Source organism: Callospermophilus lateralis, chromosome 20 (genome assembly GCF_048772815.1).
Source record: "Callospermophilus lateralis isolate mCalLat2 chromosome 20, mCalLat2.hap1, whole genome shotgun sequence".
NCBI classification, from domain to species: domain Eukaryota; kingdom Metazoa; phylum Chordata; class Mammalia; order Rodentia; family Sciuridae; genus Callospermophilus; species Callospermophilus lateralis.
The window spans coordinates 11,020,937-11,044,718 of record NC_135324.1 but is presented as its reverse complement, the minus strand read 5'-3'; the positions used below and the strand labels follow the sequence as shown (position 1 = coordinate 11,044,718).

General features: G+C 49.2%; 1 protein-coding gene across 17 annotated transcripts in view; it reads left to right on the top strand.

Moving 5' to 3' along the window:
• Itpr1 (inositol 1,4,5-trisphosphate receptor type 1) overlaps positions 1-23,782 on the top strand; it is a 307,630-nt gene that overhangs the window by 206,190 nt on the left and 77,658 nt on the right. For all 17 annotated transcript variants that reach the window (XM_076841084.1, XM_076841099.1, XM_076841098.1 and 14 more), the window contains one exon: positions 1,433-1,623. In XM_076841084.1, the coding sequence (XP_076697199.1) occupies positions 1,433-1,623 (191 nt within the window). The remainder of the gene's footprint in view (positions 1-1,432; positions 1,624-23,782) is intronic.

Sequence of the window (23,782 nt, the reverse complement as noted above, 5' to 3'; positions counted from 1 at the left end):
TCCTGTGGGAGTTGACAAGATAACTAAGAGTCCTATTCAAAAGGGCTTAAGAGCAGACCTTTGAAGATGTTCCAAATCAGCGTAAGCACAATCAAAGTGAAAATTTTTAAAAACATTGACTCCATGCTGGGTCCTACATAGTTTTGAGTTTGGGGTGATCTGGGAGCTCAGTGCCCAGAGCACCAATGAGAGTTGTCTGATTGCCTGGTGATTGTTAAGTAAGCTTCAGATCCTTGATGGGTCCCAAGCAAAGCACAGAGATACTTTGTGTTTCAGGTTGAATACATTTATCCTAGCAGCTCCTAGGGAGGGAGTGGGGATTCCTCACCAGCTGGAACTTCAAGTGTATCTGCTCAGTTCCTGGAGCTGTGTGCACTTTGGGAACAATGGGGTTCTCTTGGCACATCCCTGAGCTCAGCTTTTCAAACCTTAAAATCCCATGTCATTCTCATGCACAAGTTTCTTGGGCAACATCTGAAAGTGTTTTCTCTTTACCTTCTATAGTAGGGTCCTTTGACAATAGGTGAGGCCATTGGGAAGTATCATGGGGGAAATGCGAGGAGACAGATTCAGCTGTAAGAAGCTGTAGCAGAGAAGACAGTGCAAGCCATTTCCACCTTGTACTCACTGGACAAGCAGTGCAAAGGAAGGGCATTTTACTTGACCTCAGCAGGGAAGGGCTGATGGACAGTTTTCTGCTTCCTGATTCCGATCAATCCTTTCATCCATGTGCACTAATATTTGTGGCATTGCCCATGGTCATATAAGGCATGTTCTTAAATACTTTGCAACCATGCAGAATCCTTTCCAATGAATGGCACAGGCTCGTTTTCTTAGGTGTATCCATTTGGTCTGAAGCTGTATGAAAACGGAGCTTCCAAGTTGCCCATTATGTGATAGGGATGGTCTTTCTGTCAGTTCAGCAGCCCATTTTCCCTGTCCCTAGTGCTTGCCTCCATGCCAAGCCCTGCATCAATGTTGAATGAATGGACCAGATGAGTCTGGGGCTATGGTGGGTTTGGAGAAAGAGGGCTGCAATGATCATTACAGTCATGCTTCCTTAGAAGTGTTTCATAGTGGGTCAGTGTGGTCCATCTCTTAAACCAGTACTTGATAATTCTGCCCCAAGTGATTGTATTTTAATGTACTAGTCCTGGCTAGAGGACTTTGAAGGAAATGTCATTTTTCCTTCAGCTTATTTACCTGAGTTCAGCACCATCTCTGCCACTTTACTGGAAGCTGGGCATCCTTGAGCACCCCACTTCTTCTCTCTGTGTTAGTAAGTAGCACTTCCTTCGGGGGGTGTTGAGAGGGTAAGGAGAGCTCATTCAGGGAAAGCGTGAGTGTCTGATGTGTTCGGCAGCATGAGCGTGCAGAAGTGTTCATTCACTATCCTGTCTCGTTTGGTGAGAGCAATGTTCTGTCTTCTCAGGGGGAGGTTCAGGATCCAGTTCCATGAGCAGGGGTGAGATGAGCCTGGCCGAGGTTCAGTGTCACCTTGACAAGGAGGGGGCCTCCAATCTGGTCATCGACCTCATCATGAATGCGTCCAGTGACCGGGTGTTCCATGAAAGCATCCTCCTGGCCATCGCCCTTCTGGAAGGAGGCAACACCACCATCCAGGTAAGAAGGCAGCTGTTGGAACATGTCTGCCGAGCGGGAGGAGCATCCTCTGGGGCCTCTTACCTGGGAGGGGCCAGGCCTTGTATGAGGGACCGCCCACGTTGATACCTCGATGTGAATGTTTCATCATTTCACTTATCGTTCCAAAACATGAGTTTCATTTGAGAGCTGAGAAAACACTGAGGGTATACAAACAAACCTGACCCAGGTTTGTTGAATGAACCATTAAATGAATTTTATTTATAGTTTTCATCCAACAATGAGGATGAGTTCATCACCAGATGACCCAAAGAGTGTTTGGGCTCTGTGTACTATATAGAAGATTTAAATTTTAGCTAAGTGCCTGTAATCCCAGCAGATCAGGAGGCTGGGGCAGGAGGATTGCAAGTTGGAAGCCAGCATCTGCAAGTTAGCAAGGCCATAAGCAACTTAGTGAGACCCTGTCTCAAAACAAAAAGGGCTGGACTGTGACTCAGTGGTTAAACACTGCACTGATTCAATCCCTAGTACAAAAAAAAAAAAGAAGATTTAGTTTTTATATCTGTAGACACTGCAGATGCTGCTTAGTATAGATTTCTCTACCTTTTCACTAAAGTTAAATAAAACTATTTTAAACTAATAGGAACAAATAGGGAAGAACCAGAATAGTCAAATATGAGTTGATGAGTTTTTATTAACTGGGTGTGATATTTATTAAAAATTAATGTTTAAAGCTAGAATCTTGGTAGAAGTCATTCAAGAGACAATTTAATGAATTTTAATAATATGTAAATAATAAAACTTTTAAGAAAAAAACGGCTTTCTTTTTTTTTTTTTTTTTGAGATATGGGAGTCCCTTGTGTTGCCCAGGGTGGCCCTGAACTCCTGGGCTCCAGTGATCCTCCTGCCTCAGCCTTCTGAGTGGCTATGTGTGCCCCACCTCCATGCTGAGCTAGAAATGTCATTTAAGATGGTTCCCTTAAATACTTTTAATATCCTGTTCTGCATGCATCCTTTGTTAGCTCTTTGAACAAGGGTTCACTGGATTCACTGGATGTTTGTGTGTGTGTGTGTGTGTGTGTATGTGTATGTGTATATTTGACCAGAGGTATTGTGAGCCTTGAATTGAAATCCAGGGTCTGAGTCACTAGAATCTTGGTTCTTTGTGCAAATCAGAAAAGGGCGTTTCCTCCAGGGGATAGAAGGACCCCAGGCCAGGGCACTGGCACGGCGGGTGCAGCACAGGTGAGCTTTCAGCCTGGCTCACTCTTCAGCCATGCATAGCTGGCTGTGGTGGCCCTACCTCCTGGCCCTCTGGCCTCCACTTACCCCCATAAGCACTTCAGGATTGGTTATTATGCACCATGCAGGGTTGAGATTAGTGATCATGACAGTCACCTGTGCCAACAACAGAGCCTGCAGCTTATCTTGAGTTGTCATGTGGACACATAACACATTGGGATTGCTGCTCGATTCTGCCACTGAGAATGGCCAGGCCCTCTGTCCTCCTGGTCTTTGGGGTGTCACCCCCCGCAACCTCGTGGTGTTGGGTTCACGTGTTGGAGTGCTGAAAAGCAGCTTGTCTGTGAACCCCATAGTTTTCTGTGCCCAGAGCAGCTGCACTGAGCACCCATTGAGTGTTTCCTGTGTCGGTGTTTCTCTACTGGGGGGTGCAGGGCAATGGGGTCTCTAGGCCCTGGAACCAGTTGGTCTACGAGAATTTTCTTTAGAGCAAGTGTAAAAAATGAGGGCAATGTGGGTTTTTCACAGGCCAGCGTGTTGACGGAATGCCAGATCCTTTTATTCTGAGGTTATCTCTCTGCAATGTTCATTTTTATCCATTTACATGGATAAAATACTATTGATAGTGGGTGATGATTCCCCCCCCCCCCCATATTGGGCCAAATAAGAAATCCTAGGTCATTTCCTCCCTTCCCCAATTTCTAAAAAAGCTAATTTGAGAAATTCCAGAGTTCCAGAAGCTATCTCAAGAACTGGAACAGCAAGGATGTGAGAGTGCATATAGACACAGGAGACTGTGGCTGGCACATTATGTAGTGTGAGCCACAGAGTAGGATCGATAGTGTGCATCTAAGAGGTAGCAGCAACACCCGGATGAGGAGTCCATGGGTCTGTGAGACAGAAACTGGGATTGGAGCTTGCAGCCCAGGGAGATTTGGTCACACTCCATGAAAGACAAAGCCCAGAGAAACCAGGGGACGATGTGCAGGAGAGGGGAAGGGCCGAGGGATGGAGGCTGGAGGTGTGTGCCCTACCCTGAAGCCTCCATGGGCCTCAGAGCTGTACCTCAGGAATCCAGCAGCACAGCACAGGTCAGCTCAGGGACCCAGGGTCGAGAAGGAGGCAGTCAGTAATTGCAAACTTAATTTGCCAAGTGGCAGGTGTGTGAGATCAACAGGTGTAGAGATCTGATGAGCACTGTGAGGACTCTGGGTAATGAAGTCACACCGGTTGTGGACTTCTTTCTGAATGAGAAGACTTTTACTGCTATTGTCACACACACACATGCACACATAGCTGCGATGAATGGTTAATTTGCTTCGCTATAGCAACCTCTTACTGTCTGCGTGCATTTCATAATAGCATGTTGTAGACCCTAAGTATACACAATAAAATTTATCTATTGAAATTACGTAGTAAGTTAGGGGAGAGGTAAAAGAACTTGAACTCCAGATGAATCTCAGGCCACAGCTCAGGAGAGGGCATTCTCTAGGAGGGACATGAGGGAGCTCCTCGGGTGCTGGAAACACAACCTATGTGTTTGAGTGGCGGTTGCACCAGCGCACCCGGGTTGACATATGGCGTGTACATTTGAAGTTGGCGTGCTTTGCTGCACCTAAGTGATACTTCAGAAAACTGTGGTGGAGGAAGAGAGAACCTGGGCCTTCTTGGGACCGATGGGGGAGGGAGGAGGGACAGGGACACTATGATGTTCCCTCCTGAGGTCCAGCCTGGGCACCAGTGGATGTTGACTGAAGTGGCACCTGATGGGAGGCAGGCAGTGGAGTCAGAGGTCCCAGGGTCTCTGGAGGCTGCACATCCCGGGGATGGGTAGGTGCCTGAGACGCCATGGATGAAGGATTCATGGGGCTGAGGGCTGCCAGAGCTGGGGCTGGCTGGGGAGATGAAGTCTGGGATTCTGGTGAGAAGCTGTGTTTTCCACAGAGCACCCCTGATGGCAATGGCAAGGCACACAGAAGCTGGTTTTCCTTCGAGTTCTTTATCTTGTACAGTGATTATGAATATTAGTTCATGTTTTTACACATTCATGACTCACTTGCTTGGGATCCAGATGAAACCCTGCGATGGAGTGGCAGGAGTTCAGCCTCTTGGGAAGTGGAGCTGCCGTCCCTCCAGGGAACCGGTGCTCAGGAGTGGGGGGCCTGGGGTGGTGGGGACCCTGGACCAGGATGGGAGGGCGTGGCTCTGCCCCCACTGTGACTTCTGGGGGCCCCGTTCTGACAGAGTGCCTCGTAGGAAAATTTCTTCCAGCCTAGAGTTGACTCTGTGAGCTCCCCTTGGCCCCAGGCTTCTCTTTCTCTGAGAAATTAATGTGGAACTAGGGTTGTGTCTGGGGCCAGTTGAGGACAGGAACCCTGAAGCCCCAGGGAGGGTGATTCACAGTTTCATCTTGCTGGAGCGAAGCTGGTTCAAAGTAGTAAATGAGCAGCTGGGAGGCCAGTCTGGCTTTGGCTCAGCCTGCAGCGGTGGCTGTTAATGATTGCTGAAGTGCTGTCATCCATTAAGGGCAGGGCTGCTCCAGCTGAACTCCGTGCACATTATCACTTCCTGTTCTGCACGATGTGATGACGTGCGCAGCCCCAGGAAGGGAAACTGGCCTCTGGTCGGGTGGGCTCCCAGTGTTCCCAGAGACAGGTGGCAGAAAGGGCAATCACCAGGAGGCAGGCAGGCAGGATTAGCTCTTGCTTGTCCAAGCGTCGTCTGCAAAAGGTGCATATGTCTAGCAAGAACTCCTCCCAGGACCTGGTTTCCCATGGGCAGGAGAAAAAGAGACCAGCTTTCAGATTCAGTTTTGTGTGAGGTTAGGCAATTTATCCCTGGGCTTCGGTTCCCATGTCTTTCAAGTATGAGGAATGCGTGGACTTCTGGGTCCCTTGCATGCTTTGAGTCAGGACACTATTCAGCAATCATCAAAATTTCCCCAGGGAGTCTTAGAACCTAGGAGTGAAGCGCAGCTGAATCCTTCCTTGGCTTGTGGAAATAATTATTTTAAAAAGTGATAATTCAGCAAATCAGCCACAGTATAGCCATGTGGCAAAATACTATCCAGCAATTAAAAAGGAGCACATTGTTGATAAATGCAGTAATTTGGATGTATCTAAGCAGTATTAGTAGGCTGAGTGAAAGAAGTCATCACAGAAGGTGACACACAGTAGTTCAAAGAGTCTAGTGAAAAAAGAACAGAACACCACTCACCAGGGTTTGGGGTAAGAGGAGAATTTAGCTATAAAGGAATATCACCAAAAAGTATCTGGCGAGAGAGAACTCGTTGTGTGTCTGCCTTTTGATGGGGGGAAGGGGAGCACATAAATCTACACAGGTGTGAGAATTGATATAATCAAAAACCAAAAAGTCAATTATTACCATATGATAGTTTTAGAATTTAAGAAAAGTAAAAGTTTTCTGGGCGTAGTGGCACACCCCTGTAATTCCAGCAGCTCAGGAGGCTGAGGCAGGAGGATTGCGGGTTCAAAGCAGCCTCAGCAGTTTAGCAAGGCTGTAAGCAATCTAGTGAGACCTTGTCTCAAAATAAAAAGGGCTGGGGATGTGGTTGAATGGCTAGGGGTTCAGTCCCTGGTACCAAAAAGAGAAAAATGTAAAAATTTGAGGACGTAATTATAACCAACATTCATTAAGTGCAGCTGCTTTGGATAGAGCATCTCATTTGATCCTTACAGTCTCCCTCGGAGGTGGAAGCCATGATGATCCCTTTTTATAGATGAGGAAAGCAAAGCTCAAAATAATTAAGGAATTTGCCGGCAATCGATATGAGCAGGAAAAAGTGGAGCTAAGATTTGAACCAAGGCTCTTGACATCCCAAACTCCTCCATCACTCTGTGGCTTCATTCTTCAGCATGATCTGAGCAAGAGTGGCAGGTGCCCTACAAAGGAGGATGGTGTGGCTCCTCCTGGAAGGGTCAGAACTTGTCACCTCCAGAGACAGAGGCATCGGGGGGTGAAGTCCGAGTTGGAGAGTTCAGTAGAGAAGATCAATAGGACTAGTGGCCAGCTTCATTCTGTTGGTGGTTTACCATTTAGGAAGCCCTTGTATTCAAGGCAGCTCATTTGAGTGCCCCTGGGCCACTGTGAGATGTGCTGGGCATGCAGCATCCTTGTGGTTGAGAAGTTCAAGGAAGCTTTGACTTAGAGCTACCGACTAGATGAGACCCCACCCCAGGGGTCTTAAGCCTCTTTCCTCCCCACCCACCATGTCCATTTTTGTTATCTGAGAAACCACCTCAAAACTTAAGCCATGACAGTGTGATTCCTGTGCTCGGGCTCAGCTGGGCGGTTCTTAGGCTCCATGTGGCTGGGCCAGGGCTGCCGGGGTTCTATCCAGCTGGGAAGCCGGGGGAGCACTTGGTGCTGTGACTTGATTCTTGGTGTGGTTTGGCTTCCTAGAGCATGGTAGTCTGGTTCTGAGAGCAGAGCTTCAAGAAACAGGAAGTGGAAGCGCTCAGTTGCTCAGTCGTTTTAAAGCCAGTGTTTGGCCCGGTTTTGGAATTCCTAGAATGTCACTTCTGCCCCACGCATGGTGTGGTTCAAAGCTGGTGGTGAGTCCCGTTTCAAGGGTGGGGAAGCACACTTGGGCCTCAGGTTGTGAGGGGGACATGCAGAGCAGGAGGGAGGCAGTTGGGTCTCCTTGTCACCCTGTGGGAAGGGGGCTGATTGTGACTGAGGGAGCACCCATCATGAGTCCCTCAAGCCCCCGAGCACGGTGCTGCAGCTCCAGAGTAGGGGGACACCATCGTCAGGGGAACTGAAGAGTTTGGTTTTCCTTGGGAGTTCATTTCCTCCTTTGCAAAAGTGTTGACTCATCGTCCCCTTTTGGAAGGTGTGTGAAAAATTCAGTCCTGTCTTAAGGGTAAGGTCCCTGGGACACAGCTCTTTAGACATTGTGAATCTCATTGCCCGAACCTGAAGGATTCAGTTTGTGGGAAACCAAAAATAATGATGAAGCGAGGCTTGCTCAGCTCCCTGCAGTCCGCTCCCTTCTTCTGAAACCCAGTCATCTCTGCCCTCACCACCCAAAGCCCTGGGATGCCTGGAGGGCAAATGGAGGTGGTTTCCCAGTCTGGCAGAATGGGCCCCTAGGGACAGTGCCTCCAGGGCTTCCAGCATCTTCTCTGCCTGCCCCAGCTTCTCTAATGGAGGGAATATCTGAGGATGGATCTCACCTCTAGACCCTCCTACTTGGTGCCGTCCAAGCAGCTCAGGTGTCACACTGAGCCCTCTGCTTGGAGGAGACCTTGGTTTCTCCGGAAATGGGGACATAGTTATCAAGCCGTGGGATGAAGCTCATCTCCCAGTGTGCTTCCTGATTCTTTGTCCCCACTGTGATGCCACCCCCTTCCTGCCATCCCCCAGAAGAAATATTTCCTTTCTGCTTGATGTTTTGTAGCAAGTGGGAAACTATAAAATAAGCATTTGCTTATGAATTAATTTCTGGCACACACAGGGCTCCACAAGCCTCACAGCACTTTATATCCGTCCTTCGAGTCCCTGCCAATTTCTCTGTTCCTTCCTCCTAAGATGTTCCCACCAGCACCCGGGGGAAGTTTCCCTTGCTTCCTCTTGCCTACAGGAGAACAGGACTGTCCTTACCTGGAACCCAGAGAAGGAGGGTCTGTGGTTGCACATGTGTGGCTTTTTTTTTTTTCTTTTTCAAAGCAAATACAGATGTTGTGAGACATGTGAGCCAGTCCCGCTGTGGAGGACTTCAGAGCCGACTGATGGAGTACATATTTTTTAAATTTCTTTCTTGGATGACTCGCTTCCGGTTTACAGAAGCTCAGTGAATTTTATGTATCGAGTGGCTGCCCACAGCTCTTTCTCTGCCAAGGTCTAAGCTCCAGACACACCCCAACAGAGTTTTCCTTTCTGCACGTAGGCAACCAGAGATGGAAAATGTGAGAGGCGCTCCTTCAGGAAGCTGGCCTGCAAACTGGGTCCTGGGAGAGGGATCCCTGGTTCTCCAGGGCCTTCCCCCAACCACTCTTTTGCTTTCTGAGACTGACTTAAGAAATCAGCCCAAGAGCCGGTATTAGAGATGACATCTTGCACCCCTTCCAAGAGCTACGTCTGGGAGCCCAGCGTGGGAGGGACGTGTGGGTTGGGCTGCCCCTGACCCCACGGAGCAGGGAGACGAGGGTGGAGAGGGTGGTTTGATTTGCCTCTCTGGCAGCGGAAGGCCAGCTTGGGAGGAGATTGGCCTTGGTTGGACAGGGCGGTCACCCTGAGGAGGAGGAAAAGATTGGTGTGTGAGCGAGTTACGTAAATGGGTGTTGTTTTTGGCAGGGAAGTCAGAGATGAGTCAGTGTGAGTGGTGTTTTCTAACCTCAGGTTTTATCCATGTGGGAAAGGAGTTGGCCAGCAGGGGAGTCGGCAGTTCTCTTCCCAGCATGCGGGGGTTAGGGAGCTGCTGGCAACCAGGAGGGAGGGAGGCAGCTGGCTGTCTCCTGCAGACTCCCCTGGAGGCTGAGCCCCTGTGTGGAAGCCAGGAGGGGTCTGCCCCAGGATGGGTGTGGGGGCCCCCGCTCGAGGTGCTGGCCCTCCTTTGAGAAATGGTGGACTGAAGCTTGGGAGTCTGGGGAGAGGACCTTGGCCTCCCAGGCAGGGCCCTCGCGTTGGAATCCAGCTCTGTCCTGTCAGCCTCGGATGACCCTGGCTGTTCCCAGGACCCCTTTGGAACTCTTTATCCTCTAAAATGAGGGTTAGAAAGACCTGGTCCTCCCATCACAGGGTGATTGAGAAGAGTAATGAAAGAACTTAGGGGTCTACTGAATGGCCCAGGGGACCCTGCAGAGTGGCTGCTGCTGGTCTAAGTTCCGTGGAGTGGGAAGGCCAGGTCCCTGCCTCTGCCCCCAGTTCTACCCCAGGCCTCTGAGCATAGTCCTTGACCTCTCCCTGCCTGGTTCTTGGAGAGCAGGCTGATGGCAGCGCCTACCTCAGGGGGCTCCTGGACCAGTGGACAAGAGATCTCGGAGAGGACTTCCCGTGTGCCGACTCCTACAGCACACCCAAGATCCATGGTGCTTATTTTTTTATTGATGAGTGAAATTTTGTTATTCAGAGGCAGTTTTCATTTTATGACATTTGTTTTCTGTCAAAAATCCTACTTCTGGCCGGTGTGTTGGCACATGCCTGTAATCCCAGCAGCTCTGGAGGCTGAGGCAGGAGGATCCTGAGTTCAAAGTCAGCCTCAGCAACTTAGTGAGATCTCTAAATAAAATATAACAAAGGGCAGGGGATGTGGATGAGTGGTTAAGTGCACCTAGGTTTAGTCCCTGGTACAAAAAAAAAAAAAAATTCTACTTCTGCTTTTTGTTTTGTGTTGTGAAGTGGCTTATTATCAGTGAGCCTGCAGGATGCTGTCTTTCCTGTTGTTTGCACACTCATTTTCCCTAACTCCCTCCTGTTGTCTGTATATTTTAAATGAGTTTGGAGACCCAGAGGGTTGGGAAACTTGGTTGCCTTCAGTTCAAGTGGCTTAGACCTGCTTACCTTCCGGATGAAGCAGAAGGCAGAAGGACAGTGCCCTTGCTTCTCTGTGGTGCCCAGGGCTCCCTGGCCCCATACCTTCCCTCTGTCCCTCTGGTGCTTTGGACGTAAGCACTTTACCATCTCCTCCGTACCCAGGACACCAGAGGGTCCTTGAACAAGTCCTTTAGGATTATCGGTCTAAATCCAGGTCTTGAGATGGAAGCTCCAAATTCCAAAAGTAGTTACCATTCTTGGGCATGTCAGTCTTGAGCGGCTCAGCCCAGCCCTGGTTGTCATGAGTGTTGACTCTTGAAGTGACAGCACACACACAGTGACATCTGAACCAACTGACCCTCGGTTTTGCATTTCAAGGAAGGATGTTACTGCAGCAGTGAGCAGCCTGCTTCACCTGGGTTAGAAGAAGTGCAGTCCCTTTGTCCCTTGGAGGTGGACGAGTTCACTCTGTTTGCGTTCATAGAGCAACTAGAAATCTGGTATTATTCTCTTCCTTCGTGAGTGGCAAGCCAACCACATGAGCAGGAGGGGACTTCCATGTACATCTTCCCTGAGGACTGCAGTTGTGGGGGAGGAGGAGATCTTTAGAAGCAGAATTCTAATCTTCCTGCCTTCCTGGGAAACCTATAATCAGGAAGGAGTTTCTAAGGGGAGATGTCTTCAAAAGAGCCCTCTTGTTTTCTGTGGTCTCCAAAATTTGAATAAGAAGCAGGAAAAAAAAAAAATCCGCAGTAAACTAAGCTACATAAGCTGGCATTTCATTTTATGTGCCTGGGTCCACACTGGGTCTAGGTTGCTCGCCATTTTTTCTTTTTCTTTTTTTTTTTAAAGACCACTCAAGTCGCTTTGTGGGTGGTGTCCCACATACAATATCTTTATTTTGTTTTATTCATTTTTTATGTGGTGCCGAGCATCAAACCCAGTGCCTCACATGTGAGAGGCAAGCGCTCTACCATTGAGCCCCAGCCCTCTCTTTCTTGTCCTGCAGGTTCAGCAAGAGTTCTGTGCCCTCCTAACTTTCTCTAATGACTTCTGAGTAGGGGACACCTCTTAGGAACTGCCAAGCTGACCCCACTATGTCCTCTCTGTCTGTGACATGTCCAGGGATGGGCAGTGGTGGCCCCAGGGCCAGATCCAGCCGGTGACTGAGTGTATGAAGCATTATTGGAACACAGCCAGGGCTGGCCCTTGGGATTATCTGCAGCTGCATTTGTGCCTCAAGGACAGAGTTAGGCAGTTGTGACAGCAACCGTGTGGCTGATGACACCTAAGAGATTTGCCATTTAGTCCTTCAGCTCCTGGATTTGCCAGCTCCTGGGTTTGCTCAATTTATTACCTCCATATTAAGCTACTTAAGGGAAAGAACTTTTACCCCTCTGGTCTGTGGTCTTCCCCACCCCGGGGATGGCAATGACAGGTTTTAGGTAAATATTCTTTAGAAGAGCCATGTCCTCCGTCCCAAGATATTTTGGTCACTTAGCTAAGTGGGGATTAAGGGAAAGAGAAATCTCTTCTTTTTCTTTCCTTTTTTTTTTTTTTTTTTGGAGGGAGTGGGGTGGGTCAGATGGGGTTCATTTTCAGAGGATAGTGTCCTTCCTAAGGTTGGTCCTCCCTTTCCCTTCACGGTGCCCCCGCCCCTGCTTGCCACCTTTCCACAGGGATTGGGAGGCAGGCGAGGCGGCCATCCTCTGGGAATCGTCCTATACGCAGCTTGAGAGTCGAAATACCTGAGATTCCAGGCTTGTGATATGCGAGCCCTCCCCACTGTCCTACCCAGTGCATCTCATTTTAAGGTTAGTCACTTCCTGGTGGCCTCACATTCTATTTCTGAGCCTCCACACAGGTTTTCTCAGTGGTTAACACCAGGCTCCCCGAGGCAAATGCCCTTAAAATATCTGAGACGTGGGAATCTCACCTGCAGCCCTTTTGGCTTTTCTCTGCATGCTTCCTTCGTCATCTCATTTGCTCCCAAGCCTTTCAGATAACATTCATGCCAGCAGTTCCCAAAGATCTAGCTCCTGCCCCACCTCTCTGCCACTTTCTCGATTTCTGTTCTAGTCCCTGTTGGGTGTCTCCACCTGTGAATTTGAAGTTGGCCTGACCCCAGTGTCCCTCTCCTCAGCTCATTGCCTCTTCTGGTGCCATATCTCTGTCAGTGGGCCCCAGTCACCCCAGCTAGCTACCTTTCTCTCCAGGAACCAATTCTGTGCCCATTCTGCCTTCCGGTGGTGTGACACCCAGCACCCGGTTAGGGCATTCAGGGAGCATCAGCACTGAAGTAAATATGCCTGAAGTAGCCCAGGCGGGGATGGAAAAAGAATTGGGAGCAAGACCCTGTGGCTTCTGAGTGTCCTCTAGACCACCTTGCATATCACTTGCCAGCATAGGGCCATCTGAGTCCTGGGGCTGATGGCCTTTCACCTGGAGACTGAGACAGACTCCCTCAGCTCCACTGCCTCTGGATGTTTCTCTCTGATCAGTTTTGTCAGTGAGGCTCCCCAGGGACGCCTAACCACCTCATTCCCTAGTGGATGGATTGCATTGCCACCTTGGTGAAATCCATGGCATCCTGCAGGATCTGACACTGCCTGGGTTCTTGCACTTAATCCCCTCACTCGGTCCTGCCTCTGTGTCTGCCTCCTTTCCATCCCAGGCCTGGCCACGCACTGGGTGCCTCTCTGCATCCCAGTGAGACGTGCCTTCTTCCCCTTTGCCTGGCAGGCTCCCCAAGTCCTGGTTGAAATGTCTCCTTCCCTAAAACTTCCTCCTGACCCCCGAGGCAGAGGTAATGGTCTCCACCTCTGGACAGTGCTTTTTTTGTGAATTTTTTTTTTTTTCCAACTCTAGCAGTGACAGCTTCTCCACTCCGGTTTGATGGTCGAACCACACCAGGCAAAGTCCAAATCTGTCTTCACCTCCAAGTGCCCTGGAGATGTCTCCATAAGTGGTGGCTGAAGGGTGCTCAGCCTGCGTGTGACTGATCAGTGTGCACATTCCTATCCTGTCGCTTCTTCTGGGAACCCAGTGAGATCATATGCAGAAAGCTTGGCTCAGCTTGGTGCTTGACACATAGTCATTGCTTGTGAATAACAGCTCTGGTCACTTTGGGGTTGTGTATCTTCCCTCTCCCACTTACTTACCCAAGACTGTAATTCCTTCCGGAATTATTCCCCATCTGACTTCCCAGCACATGGGCTTTGGTGGGTGCTCCCTGAAGGAGGAGACAGTCTGACCCTGTGAGGTCAGTGCTACTTTAGCTCTCCTTATCCATCCTGAATATCAACATGAAGATGTGTCTTAATGCTTGTTACCATTTGACAAGGAGTGGGAGAGAAGTAAGTTAATGTGAGCCCAGGGGAAATAAATACTTAATGTCAATTTGGAGAAATACCCTTGCAAGGTCACAGACACCTCCCTGGGCTCGTTTCCTCCTCTTCTTAGTCATAATTATAGATCCTAATGATGGGTCCCAGAATCTGAGGAGCCAGGCTAAGAAGTGTTCTCTACCTGAGCTCACGTCCTCTTCTAGGTGGCCTTTTGAGGTTGGCGCTGATCTGACCCATTTTTGCTAATGAGGATACAGGACCTGAGAGGTGAAGCTGTTAGCTCAGAATCCCGAGCTAGCCGGTAGCTGCCTCAGGGAGCCTGAGGTCTGACCCCTGCTTCCCTATTTTTAAAGACACCACCATTTCTGATGTGGCTTCTTCAAGGACCTTGCTCCTCTTCACCTGGCAAAGTGGCGTCTGAGGCTTCCTGCCTGTGTTCCCCTGGGTGGTGGGCCCTCTGTGGAGGACGCCCTTTCCTTCTGATACATCAGAAGACAGTTCTGACGGCCCATGTGTTGACTTTGTTTATAAACTTGGCTGTGAACGAGAGGAGGAAACCGAAACGCTTTTTCTTTCAGACCAGGTGTCTCTCATTTGCCACCTAAAAATTATACATGCCGTGCTCGCTGCTTCCCCTCCTGCGAGTTCCGGGTTCTGGGTCTATGAAAGTTAATGAGAAGACTCTCCTGCGTAACTTTCGCTCCATGGAGATCGAGGGCAGCTCATTTGATGAGGGCTCTTGTGAAAAGTTAGATTATATTACCAACGAGTTTTGTTTTTTATTTGCATCTAAAGAAGCATATGTTCATTGGCATAATGTGAGGCTTATCAGATCTCAGTGTTTGCCCGTTTTGCTCAGCGATGCTAAATGTACCAGATTCTCCCCAAATCTGAGCCTTTGCTGGTTGAGGAATATTCACGTTGGGGGAAGGCAAAGGAAGGGCGTACTTCTTGTCTCTATCTTGTGCCTGTAACTGTTTGTGGTGCTGGTGTGTGCTTTATCTGAGCTACATGGGATGTTCCCAATTACAGGGGAGGAAACGGAGTCTCAGAAGAGCTTGTGTCTTATCCACGATCACCCAGTTGCAGAGCAGGGATTTGAACACAGGTCTGTCTGAACTGCCTCTCGTGCTACACAAGCTTTCATTGGCATGGGTCCCTTGTGAGGACACCAGCCTGTGGTCTGTAGTCACTGTGGTGCCCTGTTGCTGGGGAGCAGTGTCTCTCGTCGTTGAGGGTTTGTGTGGGTTAATAGATCTTCGAGGCAAGTCGGTGCTGCCTCGAAGTGAGTTTTAAAGGTAGTCGTGAACCTACACAAAGGAAGCAGCTTTCTTTGGTCAGAGGTGAACTTGTCCCTCAGAAAGGCTCTTGATCCATTAGTTCTTGGTTTTCTGGAATCCGTCGTGGACACAGAGGGGTGCACTGCAGATGGCTGCTCAGGCGGCTCTTCTCTTCCCAGCGAGTGGATGCCTGTGTCAGTTGTGTGCCTGTGTCATATTTACAAGAGGAAGTATCCCATTTAATTTTATTTTCACACCAAAAGCCCAAGTGTTAAGAGAACATGGTGTTTTAACACTCCCTCGGTTATCAGTTGCAGAGCGGAGGTTGTATATTGTCACATACAGTTTTCAGAGTACATTTCTACATTTGTTACCTGGCAACATTGCTCTGTCGGCACATGAAGACGAAGTGGTTCCTGCCAGATCCTTACTCTTCAGACTGGAGAAGGGAGAATATGTGCTCTCTGCGGGATGCAGAATAGGGGAAGGCACAGGGGCTCAGGCGAGACGGGCTGAGGTGCTTCAGTGACCTCAGACCAGGGTTTGGGCAGCAAGTATGGCCTCCTGTCCTGTCTGGCAACACCTCCCTTGAATTCTGTGTCTGGTTCCTCACACTATAGCAGAGAGTTTGTAATTAGGTAACACTGGATACGTTCTGCTGATTTTTTTTTTTTTTTTTTTTTGCGGTGCTAGGGATTAAATCCAGGACCTCACACGTTAGGCAAGCGCTCTGCCACTGAGTGGCAGCCCTTTTTTGCTGATTCTTTATCTCCTTCAACTAAAAGCAACAACAAATCCTAGCTCTGGTCATTGTATGAATCATCTAGACACCTAATACTATAATGGCAGCTCCCTGATATTCTAATTGCTCGCCTCTGATACCCAGTTCCCCCTGAGAGCGTGCACTGTTGTGTTTTTTGGCCATCCACTAGTTCTGATGGGAAAAGACATCCCACAGTAGGAATGACAGTCACAGCATGGCTTGCTAAGGTCACAGTCTGAGCTGATTAGAGTCCTGCAGGGTTTTTTGGTTCACAGATAGATTTGAATGCTAAAGGGGGCTTCCACATACTTGGGGGTGAGGGGTCAGCATAGCTCCCCTGTCCCATTTAGCCTCGGCCTACCTGCCTAACCCTTGAAGACAGCTGCCTCTGAAATCCTTGAGTGAATGTCTTCCCGGTTGGAGCCACACATCCGAGGACTCACAGAAAGCCAACTGAGACCAAGGGCAGCAAATTCTGCAGCACCTGCAAAGTGTCTTAAGGAATGCGCATGAGGGAAGTGTTCCCATGGTAACCGATTCTGAAGCAGTCTGGTGGCATCAACTGGTTAGATAAGGAGTCCATCCTGGGGCTCCGCAGCGTATCTGATGAGCGCAGGCTCCTCTGAAACCACCTGGAGGAGGGAGCCCGAGAGGCCCGGAGGGTTTGGCCAGGTTGGACTGGACTGGGGCCCTTGGTCTGAGCATTGAGTGCAGCTGTCTTCTGTTTCAGCATCTTGGGGAGCAGACACGTTCAGTCCCCTGGACTCTTACCTGTCCTGGCCTATTAAGGAGGAAAAGACAACTGTTTCTGTCGGGGGCGTATTTAGAAACACTCAGCTCTGCAGAGCTGGATCTCGGCCTCCTTTAGAAGAACCCCAGTGCCGTTTTTTATGGTTTTCTAGGACCCAGGGTGCTGAGTTGGTATTCCTTTATTTTCATGAGGAGATGTTCTAAGAGGTGGCCCCAAGATTCCTTACCTTTTTACTTATTTTTTTGAAGTATACCTAGTGGCTTTTTTTTTTTTTTTTTAAATCCAAGGAGGACTCAGCCCTGAGGGTTTCTGACCTGGGCACCCACCCTGAGCTCCTGTAAGCTGGCCATGAGCATCCTGCTGTTGGAACTCTAAGACAATTCCTCAGTGGCTCACAGTCCTCAAGCAGCAGGCCCGACAAACTAGAAAGGAAAACCGGGTCATGCCGCATGTTTTCGGTGAGCACAGGAATCAACAAAGAGATGTTATATAACTTCTATTTATATCCTCCTTGCTCACTATCTGCAGGCAGACAAGAGTGGCTGCACAGGGATTTAATGAGCTCTATGGGTTTGCTCACCTTCCTGAGCTGGTACGAACCAGCTTGTTCTCAAATGCGTCAGTAAAGAATCCGGCTGTGGGTGGGCGGCCAGGGTAGGTGGACTGAGTTGTTGCCATGGTAGTTTTTAATTCCCCTGTCTCTCAAAAGTCTCACTTCCCCCTTCCCTGACTCCTTCCCCCCCCCCCTCCTTTTCTTCTCTTTCCTTTCTTTCTTTTTAATCCATAAGCTTCCTTGTTTCTTGGACCTACTCATGATTTCTTGAAGCTGCCTCCGGAAACAGAATATTTTTCCCTTTCCCTCCCAAGAGCTCCCCAGTTGTGGAGCTCCAGGACATCACAAGAGTTTGGGGTTTTCTTTTCCCCCCTGTAAAGGATATTTTTCCCACCATCCCCTATTTCTTCTTCCTTGATTTTTTAAGGTCACTCACTCCATTAGAGGGGCCTGTCCTGGCCATCTTCCCTCTCTCCCGTGCTGGATTGCTCTGGAACCAGGTGGATTCCGTGGCTCATTCCACTGTGCTTATGCCCTGGAGGAGGAGAGCTGCAGTGTTTCAGTATGTCCTCTTCTGTGCTCTTACCTCGGGCAGAGTGACCTCTCCTGTCTCCTCCGGCATAAAATAGAACCACAAGAAAACAAGAGAGTGGGTTTGATAATTCCTGGAGTTTGGGCAACTGTTACCTGAAGGTTGTGAGTTGAAATTACTCAACCCACATTTAAAGGGAAAAAAAAAAAGTACTGGGTGGGCTAGGGGTGTAGCTCAGTGGTAACACACACTTAGCATGTGCAAGGCCTGATTTGATCCTGAGCACTGCAGAAAAATAAAAAAGAAGAAGAAAGAATGAAGACAATGACTATTCCATCAGATTCTCCTCAGGAAAGCTAAACACGCCATCCTATTGAACTTGCAAAACTCTGGCTGCTGGGGACCAGAGAGCCTTCTTCTGAGGAGGCTTCATATTGTCCCACCAGAATAGATTCTGGAATGAAAGACCCTTACAAAAGAACAAGTAGTTCCATGATGACAGACTTAAAGAAAGAAAAGAAAACTTAAAAAAATCTGCAAAGCCAAACCCACCCCTGCCTTGCTTAAGAGTTTTGCAATCCTCAGCAGTAGCCTGTTGGAATAATCAAAGGCAGGCTGACTTCCCCTTATTAACTTGTGCTACAGACATCTGTATAAAATAGCCCCAGATTCCAGACCACGTAGGTAATTTTTTGCCCTGCTCTGAGTAACTGGAGGGACTTTCCCTTTGGACTTCTTCCAGCAGCAGCAGGGTTAAATTTATGGTTGCAACTTTTCATTCATTTAATTAATTTATTTTTTTTTTGAAGGGCTGGGATGGAACTCCGGCCTTGTGCATGCTAGGCGAGTGCTCTACTGGTGAGTGACGGCCGGTGGTTTTCTCATTACAAACTACCAGCTGCTTGACTCCTAATATGAGAACGCGTCTCCCTCTGAATTCAGGGTTTTCAAAAATTCTATTGCTATTCAAGGAGGATGTGTTTGAGCTGCCCTCACCATCCAGCATTCGAGAAGCATGTTTTTATTAGTCTGCCTGCAGCCCAAGCCCACTACCTGTTCAGTCAGGAGCTTGTAGCTATCCATCCTGGGAGGAAGCCAGGTTCTGAGGTGGGAGGCCCATGGATGATTGTCCTACCTGCTCCCTTGTTAACGATGTGGGCAATTATGTCAGTGGGGCCACAGTAGTGAACCACTAACTAGGTGGATTAAGGCTCCCCAGCCAGAGTGATGAACAAAAACCTGATAAGCCTCTGAGAGGTGCCAGTACCACATCTGATGCCTTCAGCTGGTCCCGGGTGTGCTGTGTTGTCCCCGTTTAGCAGGACTTTTAGCGTTCACATAGAAGAATCTTCTGGTCACTGAGTTAAACTTCAGCTTCTCGAGACGGAGACGTGAAGCTTGACATTTTTGAAATGACACCATCCTTAGGATTATTGTTCATTTGCTCATATAGTAAATATTTATTGAGCACCATAGGAGGTAATCTGGTACTTATTGAGCACCGTGGGAGGTGGCTGTGATACAGCTGGGGACTGGCTGCACATGAGGGAGCTCCTCTGGGAGCTTGCTGGCGGGCGCAGCAGAGAGCTGGGAATCAGTTCATCCAGTGGATAGCAGGTTGGGAGCCCTCGATGGGCGAGCACACAGGGTTCACTTAGGAAGGTCAGGAAGGTTTCTCTAGGGAGGCTCCTTCTCAGCAGAGCCCTTGCAGATGAGAGGAGCGGAGAGCACGAGTGTTCTGGACAGCTGGGCTGCCGTGGGTTTGGCACACAGGTGGAGCCGAGGAGGCCAAGGTGGTGGGACATGAAGTGACTGTCAGCCACAGTAATACGCCTGTCATCAGGTGGGAGGCTCAATTAGGTGATCCCGGCCATCCCTGCCAGCCCCGAGTCAGTGCTTCTAAAGGGCACCGGGTTGGCTCAGGCCCGTCACCTGCTGGGATACACACTACCCCTGCCAGGGCCATAATATACAGAGCAGTGCATTACACGGATGAGCACTGTGTAATTCCATCCTGCACACCCATTCGTTTTGCCATCAGCGTGTGTTACTGCCTGATGCCTCTGCAGCCACCAGGCCGATGGGCTGGTGCGCTGTGAAATGGGCCTTCGGGGCTGGGAGCAGGTTGACAGGGTGACTACAGGTCCTGGTCAAAGAGGCAGTCATTTCAGCTGATCCTTTTTTTGTGAACTCGTGTCCTTGCCTCTGGCAGGCCGGGCTGTGTTTATTTTTCTTTGCATTTTATGGTCCAGTGGCCTTGCTGTGCAGTTGGGTGTGTTGAGAGCAGGGAAGGAGTGTGAACACCTGCCAGGTGTCAGGTGCTAGAGGGGCTCTCACCTGTGCTTTGTCCTTGACTCCTCTCAACAGGCTTCTCCTAGGGTCCTGATCCTCCTCCTTCCCCACCGCAGGTGGGAAACTGAAGATGGACGTTAGTCCAGACTCACCCAGTTCTTCAGCCACCCGTTGTGAGGATATAGGGTCTCTGCCTCTAGGAGAGAGGCTTGGTGCTCTCTCAGGCCTGTGACTCTGCACAAATGTAGAAATGTGTGGGTCAGGATGATTCTTGACCTTGGTGTAGATCTCAAGTCACACTCCCTGGGAACGTTGGAGCTTTGAGGGCAGGAAACATGGATTAGTGCTAATGTGTAATCCCTCGGGTACAGAAAATGGAAATGTGATCTAGAGGATTCATCCCCCAACTCCTCAGACCCTCCAGCTTCTGCTTCAGTCCTGTTTTTGATGGTTTGGGACACCTCCCCTTCCCGCCCCCACCATGGGATGTGGCAAAGAACAGGGTCTGGTGGCAGCCAGGCCCCAGTACTGGGCCCTGCTCCCCAGCACCCTCCGGGACTGAGGTGCAGGATTCATTTCTTGGGTGAGGAGGGGGATGTTCAAGCACCACAGGCATTTTTCAGGGACGCATGGTACAGATTGGAGGCTCATGAGAAGAGGCCTCTGTGTGTCCCCAGAGCACCGCCTGTGGCAGGGCTGTGGGCAAGCTGCTGGGGGCCTGAGGGTTTCACCCAAACTGCTAAGAGACTTGCCCGATGGATTGTAGAATCAGCCCTAGCCTCTGGCCAGTGACTCCTGCAGCCCCAGACACACAATTCAGATGGTGGTTCATTCTCTTCACCTCTGGGATGTCCATGGACCAAGATGCTGAAACCTCCTTGAGTAGTTGTAACAGAAGTCCTTCCTGAAGGCTAGTGGAGATTTAAAGTACCTTTTAAAAACAAGCCTTGTGTTCATTCAAAGAGCCACCAAAATCCTTCTTGCATTTATGGAAGATTACCAGAGTGGTCCCTACTGTCGCTCTTTCCATTTCTGCAAATTTTTGGATTGCATCTATTTGGGGGGGGGGCAGGGGTTACATGTATGTTGCATTCCATGGGTTATCTGTTGTCCCTTGGAAGATTTCAATTTTTCTCTTCATGGAGACTGTTATACCAGGGGATCCCCATGAAACAGACAAGTGTTGATAATTGAGCCTAGAGAAAGTTTGGAGTCTTTTTAACTTCCTGTTTCTGGGGCAGGGTCCTCCGGAGCAATGTGTCTGAGCCCTCTATCTGAAATGTGTTTGGTTTGGCTGTTAAATATTACGGGAGATGGTGATCACTAACAGTTTACCTACACAGTTGGGAGCTTTTTAAGATATGCCTTTTTTAAAAAAAAATTTGTTGGAGAGGAACACCATACCTTTATTTATTTGTTTTTATGTGGTGCTGAGGATCGAGCCCAGTTCCTCAGATGTGCTGGGCAAGTGCTCTACCGCTGAGCCACACCCCCAGCCTTAAGATATGCCTTTTAATTTTATTGGCTAAGGTGCTGATGAATGTGTGTGAGAGCATCTGTGTTCTGATCTACACAGAGAGCTATCATGAAGGTCCCCTGCTTTGGCCTTGACCCTGAGGTCCAGTGTCCCTGTTAATCCTGATTGAAGGTCTCCTTGTTCCTCGTCCCATCTCTCAGGCATGGGCCAGGACATCTGTTCCAGTCTTGCCTGGCCGAGTCATAGAAACAGTGCTTGCCTCTAAGCTGTCAAGAGGTGGCTCCATTGGGTGAAGGAGGGCCTCGCTTCAGGACCATGACGTTGAAATGCCAAAGCCTTTCCAATGCACTCTTGGCTCACCTGCTCACCTCCTCCCTTTCCACTTTGAAGTCCATTTTATTTCTGGACTCGTCAAAGCTAGAGGCATCCTCAGAGAGGTTGTTGGTAAAGCGAGAGCTCCAGATATTCATTGGTCGAAGCCCATCAAACCTTGGAAAACTTGATTCTGAAGTGTGCGATGATTTTTTCCTAGGGAACGTTCAATTATGAATGACCATTTTATTCATTATCAGACCCTGAAGTCCACAGTCGTTGCAAATACCAGGGGAAAGTTCACCTTGAAAGACTGGGGACTATCTAAGAGGAAGATCTTAAATTCTGTTCTTGGGTGAGAATGTTGAGAAATGGAAGCAAAAAAAATGTTTGCCTGTCCATCTACAGAAGTCTGAATGGTCTCTGTAGCTAGAGAAATTCCAGCCAGATTTCTCTGTGAACTTCCTATATTGCGAAAGCTGCCATGAATTGCTGTTCCTTGTGTTTCACTGTCAGTTTGGAGGCCATCTTGACCTACCAGACCCAGCTGGAATTATTTATCAATGGATGTTGTTTAGTATCAGATTTTGGTCCTCCCATCACACTAGCTCATTCATAGATCCATCTTCCCCGCCCCAGCCTTTCATTTGAACAGGGTATTATTGTTAGGTAACAATATTATACTTACTGTTCGTAACCTCAACCTTGATGGACCCTCAGCTTCAGACAAGGAAGGTGGTCTGACCTTCATTTTTTTTTCAGATAAGGAGCCTCCAGGGCACAAATGAGAACAAGTAAATTTCCCAAGATCAGAATCTTGGCCAGTGGGGAATCAAGGCTAAAATGTAGGTTTGCTCACCTCCAGTTCTCCATGTGCTCTGGGCCTGACCAGCTGTTTTATTACTTAGTTTGTGATTCCTGATCTTTAAGTTTTGGATATTTTCCTTAGTTTCTAAGACTCAAGACCTACAGCAGTCACGGTGTGACAATGGCTTTTTTAACAATTCATTGCCCCCAACTTGGCAAACCTTCAAATAGCAGGCGGGTTGTTGGGAGTCCCTATGAACAGATGTGTCATCTGTCCTGGGTGAGTTGAGCATTGGCATGAGAACCTGTCCCAGCAGTTGTTCCCTAAGAGAGCAGTGGGTGACTGTGCCTCTTGGAGGGACTTGGAGGGTAAGGATGAGGGGGATTATAAAACCCAAAAGGTGTTCACGGTATGACAGAGATGCATGTTCAGCTGAGAACCGTTGCACGAAGAAGGTGGTTGAGGGCCTGGGCTGAGGGTCAGGTGCATGACCCCACTTTGTAGATGTAGAACTTGGCAAGTTCTGTAACTTCTGGGTGCCTCAGTTTCCTCATCTGTAGAGCAGAGATAATAAGGGCACTTACTCCTGGGATGTTGTTTGTGTGTGTCAAGCCCTCAGGCAGTGCCTGGCCAATTGGAGACATTCAGTTGCCATCACTGTAATTGGGTGACAGAGGGTCCCTGGGATGTGGTGCATTCTCAGTTCATCACAGGTGGAGAGCCGAGGCCTAACCCACATCTTGGTGGCCACTGACATCACTTGGTTCCAGCAGGGCAGGGACACGTTGTTCTAGTGAAGATGTCCTCTCAAGTCCCAGAGCTGGTGTGAAAAGAGACAAGCAAAGACTCTAGGGAAGAATTTCCATCAGCCCTTGGATACTTGGGTGCTGGCTCCCTGCCCGGCAGCCACATTTTCTGAATTCTTGGACTTAGCCTAAAGACTTAATTCATGTCCCAGCAGATAAGCATGCAAGGGCAGCGAGTGCCACTGGCTGTGCTGGCCAGGGTCAGGTCTTGGAAGGCAGTCAGATGGAAAATCTCATGCTCTGGATTCTCCCAAGGCCCAGAGCAAGTGCTTCCAGAAGGTGGACCAGCTGCGGGGAGAAACACCTTCCTTTAGGGTAGGAACAAAGTCCCGCGGCCAGACTGGCTCCGGCTGCTGTCCCCAGGCCCTCCCTCTCCTGCCAGGTGACTTTCTGATCACTTCTATGTCTGCTTCCTGCCACTGCCCCATCCCCTAGCTGAGATGCCCACAGAGGGACTCCTGCCATCAGAGTGGCCTCTGCCTGGGCAGGTGTGCGCAGGCTGCCTGGTCTGCCAGGGAGC